General features: G+C 37.5%; 1 protein-coding gene and 1 long non-coding RNA gene across 6 annotated transcripts in view; one reads left to right on the plus strand and one right to left on the minus strand.

The window, feature by feature from the left end:
• The window catches only part of LOC148414001 (uncharacterized), a 163,837-nt gene that overhangs the window by 2,547 nt on the left and 154,006 nt on the right, over positions 1 to 7,284 (plus strand). For all 5 annotated transcript variants that reach the window (XR_015867579.1, XR_015867580.1, XR_015867578.1 and 2 more), the window contains 2 exons: positions 43 to 125; positions 1,296 to 1,356. This is a non-coding gene — a long non-coding RNA (uncharacterized LOC148414001). The remainder of the gene's footprint in view (positions 1 to 42; positions 126 to 1,295; positions 1,357 to 7,284) is intronic.
• LOC148414002 (transforming growth factor beta activator LRRC32-like) lies at positions 1,681 to 4,640 on the minus strand. Its single transcript, XM_088431778.1, has 2 exons — positions 4,546 to 4,640; positions 1,681 to 4,441 (listed from the first exon to the last, which is right to left on the minus strand). The coding sequence occupies exons 1-2, from the start codon at positions 4,633 to 4,635 to the stop codon at positions 2,567 to 2,569; spliced, it is 1,965 nt and encodes a 654-aa protein (XP_088287904.1). The 5' UTR covers positions 4,636 to 4,640; the 3' UTR covers positions 1,681 to 2,566.

Here is a 7,284-nt window from a genome sequence, read left to right on the forward strand (position 1 = left end):
ACAATTGAAGTTCAGTTCAAGGTTTTGAATCTGTCTCCACAGTCCTGTCCATTTTGATGAGGCTTCAGTATCTGCTAAAGGAAAAAAAGCCAATCTGTGCGTTGCTTCCATCAGCATGATTCACTGTAAGTATTGTGTTCATTTGGTAATAAGCCATCTTGCATTTCTTTTGGGCTGCATATAAAAATGCTTTATTAACAATACAAAACAATGTTATTTTATTTGTTGTGTTTATTAATGGGTGACTGGCATTTGCTTACAACAGCATTTCAGCAGCAGACACCCGGTTGGCAAGTCTTTGCAAGTTAATCAGTTCATGCAAACAAGTGATTAGAATTGAATTCCAGACGCGCATTAATCACCACCTCGGAATAGTGAAAACAATTTGATCCTTACATTCTCATTATTTTATACCAACATTCAGTACAATCGCCTTCCTGTTCTCTTTGCGTGGACTTGTCAGGCTGCTTATCTGATCAAGTACCCAAAATTTGGGTGGGGCTGCTCTATTGCTCAAGAACATACTGGCACTTTTCGGTCAATAATACTGGAGTCACAACTAATGGATTAAGTATCACTGAAAACGAGAAGCATGTGTCTGCAAGCAAAATAAGATTGGTTACTGTATTATATTGTGTTCCCTGACTGAGATGGTAAGACAATCCCTCATAATGTTAAAATTGTTTCCTTTTGATTTGTAACCAGCTCATCCCTCCCAAAATGAATCATGCATGCATTTGTGGTTAGACTCAGACAAAATTCCATTCATTTATTATTTTAACCCTGTTTGATATTTTTTTTCTTGCCAGTGGCATACATGCTCTGGGACAAAAGCTATTCTGGTCATTTGCAAGGCATTTTAGGTTGCAAAGAACCATAACACATCAATTGAGGTCTAAAAGGAAAGCTGCTAAATTTGTCAACATTGGTCTCAGCGGTTGAATTGTCTTGCAGCGTATCACATATGACAAGTCAATATGCAAGTGCCAAATAAAAGGAACGACTTGCATGGAGCAACTTGTGAATGATAGTCGCAGAAGCATTTTGAGAAAAACCTCTTACTTTTCCTGTTGCCATCAGTGTATCAGTTACAAGCAGAGGTGTCCTCTTGAGGGTGGTGTTTTGATATTGCACATTGAGATCAAATGAGATGTTCGAGTGTGACTAACAAGTTTTTACCCAAGTAACTGGAGTCTTGAGTGATGACTGTGGCAGAACCCAATTTTAGAGAGCAAGAAACACATAGATGGTCTATCTGTTATTTATTTATTTATTCTTTTTTTTTTTGGTTCTAGGTCGCAAGTAACAGCAAATGGATCCTGCTCTTGATGATCATGGAGCCATACTAATAAAACAGTGAGTGAATTCCTTAATGTGGAATAATCGGAAATTCTTATGCTGCTTCGAGAAAACTTAAGTAAAATTGAGAAAGAAATACAGTTCAAGTTGGTTGGCATGTTTATAGCAAAAGCTGACGTAAAAAGGGATGTTAACGCGTATGCTGTTTGTCCAATCCTTCCTTGATCTTTACATCAAAGGCATTTCACATCAAAGGGGAAGCATTGAAAGAAGGAACAAAGGAGCGGAAATTTCACCCAAATGTTGAAAACATGTCAGAGTTCAAAATGGCACACGCACTTAGTTATCACACTACCAAGAGTGTGCCATCGCTTGGCTAAAGTACTGCGAGAATGACGTAGAACAAAATGACCCGAAAATTATCAAAATACTGCACAAGGGTCAAACTGATTAAGCTAATTAAACTAATTTTGGCAATAATTACTTTCATATCTAAGATGTTTTAATGTACCATTCATATTAAAAAAAAAAAAAAATCTTGCTGCTCACAGAAAATGACAACACATGTGCTTGAGGTTCATGGAACAACCGATCACCTGGTTTCTGAGTTATGCTGAGAAACGAAACTCAAAACTGCTGGATCATCTGTATCTGAATTATTAAACTTTTATGGATGTAGCTTTAGATGCATTCAACTTAATCAGATAGGTTGTGTTAAATCATCTTGTTTTATTTCTGTCTCCTCTAGTGTGCATCTGTTAAAAAAATAAAACAAACACGGAAAGGCACACAACATTTTGCTGAAGAGTCACTCTAACAGGATTTATCGATACGCTGCATCATGCTCTAGTTAATTAGCACTTTATTTGAAAATAGTATTAATGTCACATCATTACAAAAACATTACATATGATTTGCTGATACCTGCAGAAACCCTTTAAATATCTCATGTACACGTGAAGTCCCTTTACATATCCCTAGAGGTACTTGTACATACCATATAGTATATGGTGTAGCGTGCTGTTTAGCTATAATAACGTCACCTGTACTAGCCCTTGCGGTGGATCGAATACACTAGTGATGCTTTAAGCTTTAGTATGTTTGGAAACACTATGCATAATTTAAAACCTAGTTTTTAAACAAACTATCCTTTGAAACATTCCTAGAAGTGACATGGATTGCAAACCATAAAAACAATGAAAATAGGATTTTTAACAGACCCTATGCATTCTTTCCTTCCAGACCTTTAATACAATATGCATTTTCATCATACTACGAATGATTTTGCTAAACAACACATTTTTCGAGTGAATAGAACGAGCACTGTTATCAACACAGTTAGAAACAAAATAACAATAATGATTTGTCCGGCGTGAATCCCTTTTATGTGAAGTGAACAATACAGCGAAGAACTTTTCAAATACTCTTCGATGGCGATCCTGCTGTCACCAATGAAGCATTCAGCGTGCGTGATGTCGGGCATTTTAATCCTGGAATTATTCAGGGCACTCAGCCAATGACTGTCACAACAAGTAAAGTCATTTCCACTGAAATGCATAACACGAAGGTGCGCTGATAATATTCGAATCAACGAGTAGTTTAAAGATACAAATGCATTATTCCTTATGCTGAGTTCTCTCAGAGGAGAACAATTCAAACTCTGCGGTAAGACATTGAAATTGTTGTTGGATAGGTTCAGATGCGTTAGCATTGGCATGCAGGGCAGGAACAGGTCAGAATTGGTCATGTTCAATTCACTGATGGTTAACGACTCAAGAGTTTCTTTTAGGTCCTCCAATGAATGAACTTGCATGACCATGTGAGAATTTCTCGCTAGGTTGAGGGACAACAAAGATGTTTCCTGGAACGCATTTGCCTGCAGGATTTTTATGTTGTTGTCTTCAAGGCTCAGATGTTTGAGAGTGCGTAATTTTCCAAAGGCAACACAGGATGAGTTGAAGTTTGGTTGCCGCGGCGATAAGGGGCCGTACACTTGGCCCACGGGAGCGCAAGGCTGCACCGAGTTGTCTCGGAGATTTATCTTCTCCACTTGCGTGAGCGCTTTGAGGAAAAGCGGCGAAACGGATACGAGGCCGTTGCTTTGCATGTTCAGGTACTTTAAGGAGGGAAAGTAAAGCTGCCTGTCGTATTCTGACGCATCTCGTCGGACATTCCATGTGAGATTATGCAGGCAGTTAAAACTGAAATCAAGCCCTTCCAAAGATGACAGACGGCTCAAGGTTTCCAGAGGAAAAGATGTGAAGTGGTTATAGCTGAGGTCAAGGTAGGTCAGCGGCATCAGTCTCCAGGTTGAGTGCAGATGATTTTTCCTAATTCTAACATCACCCATTGTAACAACTTCATCATAAAGGGAATTCGCCCCAATTACCATCGACGCCTCCGACGTGAACGCGCCCAGCATATTATGATGCAAATAAAGGGATCTCAATTGGTTGAATTTTGGGAGAATCGGGAAATAAAGGAGTTTGTTATGACTTAGGTCAAGTATTTCAAGACTGTACATGTGGTTATCCTCAGCGGCAACAAAGAACTCTATTGAATTCCTGCTTAGATTTAAATATTTTACTTTCTTCAGTTTAAAATCACAGATACGAGCAAGGTTGTTTTGGGCCAGGTCAAGAGTTTCTAATTTTCCGAGCGCTTCAAATGTTCCTCTATCGATTGCCGATATTAGATTGTCATCAATAATAACGCTCCTGAGGTTGTCGCTCTCTTTGAACAAATAGCGCGTGAGCCGCGTTAAAGAATTCCCACTCATCTTGAGGTGCTCAAGTGAAGATTTGTTTCGTAGATACATTTTCACCGCTTCGTTGCCCAAACTGTTCAGTGATAAGTCCAAACTCTTCAGTCCGCCAATGGATTGCAGGCCTCTGCTGTTGACATGAAGGTTGTTGTTCAGTGCATTTACGGACAAATTCAACTTCTCGAGCAGAGCCAGTTCTCCTAGAGCTCCATCCGAGATGAGCTCCAGCTGGTTGCTGCTCAAGTCCAGCTGCTCCAAGTACGGCAAATCAAATTTCTGCAAACGTCTGATGAAATTATTGGATAGGTCGAGGCTTCTCAGCCCCGCGTCCAAATCCAGAGGGATGGAATCAAGGTTCTGCTTTCTCCAAGATTGCGCCTTGAAAATGAAACATTAATCATCATCAGTGTATGCTTTGAAGATCGCAGAGGAAATTGATGCATATAGTGAGGAGTTTAATAATTTCCTGTCTTTGAGCCTACCTTTGGAGCGTCATCCATTTTCTCAGTTGTGAATAGCTCATAACTTAGTGACCATAGTAGTAGGAGATTAGCAAACATGTGTTTGACCATGTTTCCTCTGCTGTTCCAGTGCTACTGTCATCCCCTTTCACTCCCTTTTTACTGCCACGCTTCATAAAAAAACAGGGAGGAAGAAAACAGCTGTGGACACCAGATAGGCCTTGGGATGCTATTTTTAGAAATTAATGCACGCAGAGCTAATAACTGGATTGTGTGGACACAGAAAATGATCATGTTTTATGACGTGGTGGACTAAATTTTAGTGTACCCGTGCTAAAGCAATATTTCAGTTTTATTTGTTAGTTTTATTTGCAACAAATAATATGGGCTTTTATGGGCGAATTGGAATAAAAAAATCAAAATAGGCTAGGGAAGAACAAACAAGGTATGAAGAGGCAATGTTTAAATAGGCTGAGGTGTTAGCATATGTAAACAAATGCGACATATGCGCCAAGAGAGCTAGGAACCCTAATCCTTTCAAACTAAACATTTTGTTTAAATTGGTGTGAACTCATGCAGGCATTTGTTTCGATATGTATCTCAGAGGGAGCATGTTTCCTGCTCCTGTCATCTCATTTTCTATCAATCCAACTCAGCTTCATATGCCACATCCTGCAAACAGGCTTCAACTTTGTTGTGTAAAAATGAATGCTTACCAATCAGCACCCAGACAAAGTAAAGTCATTTGTAATCGACAGTAATTTAAGTATATTTAAAATCAATTAATCTGTGAAGCAGCTGTAGGTATTATTTGTTTTAAAAAAATAATACTGCCCGACGCCAGCTGAGATAGGCGCCTGCAAGCGTGCGACCTCTGTGGGGATAAGCAGCTCTAATTGGCAACGTAACTAAGTTACTTTTTTTAAGATACCAAGCAAGACTGTTGAATATTCAAATCGAGTGAATGAATAATTGAGCCCAGGCAATATCCATGACAGTTTTTGTTTTTCTTTTATCCAGTATACATTATACACAGTATACATCTCTAATTTGAGGATTTCAGCCAGATTGCAGCATGAGATAGGGTTGAAATTAACTCAAGACAAATTATCACATCAAGTTTGTTAACCCGACCCATCAAACTTGAAGAAATTATCAGTCAAGATGGTTTATATTATCTAGAAAAATGGCTATTTACCCCCAAAAGAGTTTTAAAATATTATAATTTAGAGCTATAATTTCAATACTGTGATATTTTTGCTCATGGTTATCTTATAAAGTCAGATTGTGTTATCGTGCCTACACACAAACATTCAAAATAAATGTCACAATTTTGACTGATAATTCTCCCAATATGCTCAGAGATGAACAAACTGACACATGTTTCATGCTTTGCACACACAATTTTGCTGCTCACTTAAAAAAGTGTGAAAAATATTTATTTTCATTTGGGTAACAATTTTTCACGTATTTTGGTACTGCAATTTCCTTGGAAATTAGGTATATTGTTCTATCTTTTTAAAAATCGTGTTTAAATTTTTTTTAGATCATATAACAGCTGTATAATTTTTTATCTAGCTTCAAAGAGTAGCATTTGACCACAATGTTATTTTTTGGGAAAAAGGCATGTTACAATTATAACTTAGTAAATGTAAAACAAACAAAAAAAAACTTTCCCTCTTTTTTTTTTTTTTTTTTTTACTCTGTTGCAAAGCGGACTGAAGTTGTAGTTTAATTATTTGCAAATCTATAAATCGTAGACCCCAAAATTGTAAACAAATTGATTTGATTCCAGTTTTCCCACCACTAGTTTTTGGAAATCAAAATATTAATTATTGTCCATTTACTCTTTTATTCAGCAAAACTTGACTAACTAAAATTTTCCACCATATTTATAATCCACTATGTTTGTGCTGATCTCACAGGTCATATTTTCTCGTTTTTACCCGAGATCTCATTGACTTGATATTTCGTCTGCAGGATGTGGTTATAAAAAAAAAAGCCTCCTAAAAGTGCTATCTTTAGGCCCAAAACAACATCAATTCAGCAATTTTGTTAGTATCTGTGACAAGTCAAGTAATACACAATCAGACAACAAAGAGCCAAAACAAAACGCCTCAAAAGATTGAGAAGGGGAACAAATGTTGACCTATTGAAACTGAGTTTTTCTGCCAAAATGGACCATTGTATCAAATCTATGAAGCAAATGATGACAGAGGCCATATGTAAGTTTTTTTAAAATATATTTTTAATACATTTTACTGTGACATTTGTTAATACACGTTATTGCTTTTTGATTTTTTGAGTTCCCCAACTTGACAGCAAAGTTTAATCTCTGTTTTTTTGGTTTTTGTTTTTTTTGCCGCGTCAGTGTCGTGTGTATTTTAATCACTTATGGGTGACTTGAGTGTCAGTAGTGATTTTGAGCTCATATTCACCCTCGGCCTCAGGCATCTATTTTTGTAGAATTTCACAATGATTTGCCGAGCTTCTCAGTAGATTTCCTGACTTGTTTAGATATTGCGAAAAGTTTCCCTCAAAGGAAAAAGTTCTGTGATCATCCACTTTATGCTTTAGTTGTCTTTCAGATCTTGGTGTTAACTTTGCAGGCCAGCGCATTCCTCCCCGATTATGGATTTGGTCTCCTCCGATTTCTGCTTATTTTGGTTCTGTTTCTCTGCTAATGAGCTTTTTCACTTTTGACACCTCTTTGGACCACTTATTGAGAATTCAGAGGAACCGAATGAAATGCAAATTCTG

Source organism: Hippichthys cyanospilos, chromosome 13 (genome assembly GCF_059441005.1).
Source record: "Hippichthys cyanospilos isolate Australia breed blue-spotted pipefish chromosome 13, RoL_Hcya_1.0, whole genome shotgun sequence".
In the NCBI taxonomy this organism is placed as follows: domain Eukaryota; kingdom Metazoa; phylum Chordata; class Actinopteri; order Syngnathiformes; family Syngnathidae; genus Hippichthys; species Hippichthys cyanospilos.

Coding starts and splice junctions, on each gene's coding strand:
- LOC148414002 (XM_088431778.1), bottom strand. CDS start 4,635: ATGGTCAAACACATGTTTGCTAATCTCCTACTACTATGGTCACTAAGT. Junction 4,442..4,545: donor AAATGGATGACGCTCCAAAG/GTAGGCTCAAAG, acceptor TTCATTTTCAAG/GCGCAATCTTGGAGAAAGCA.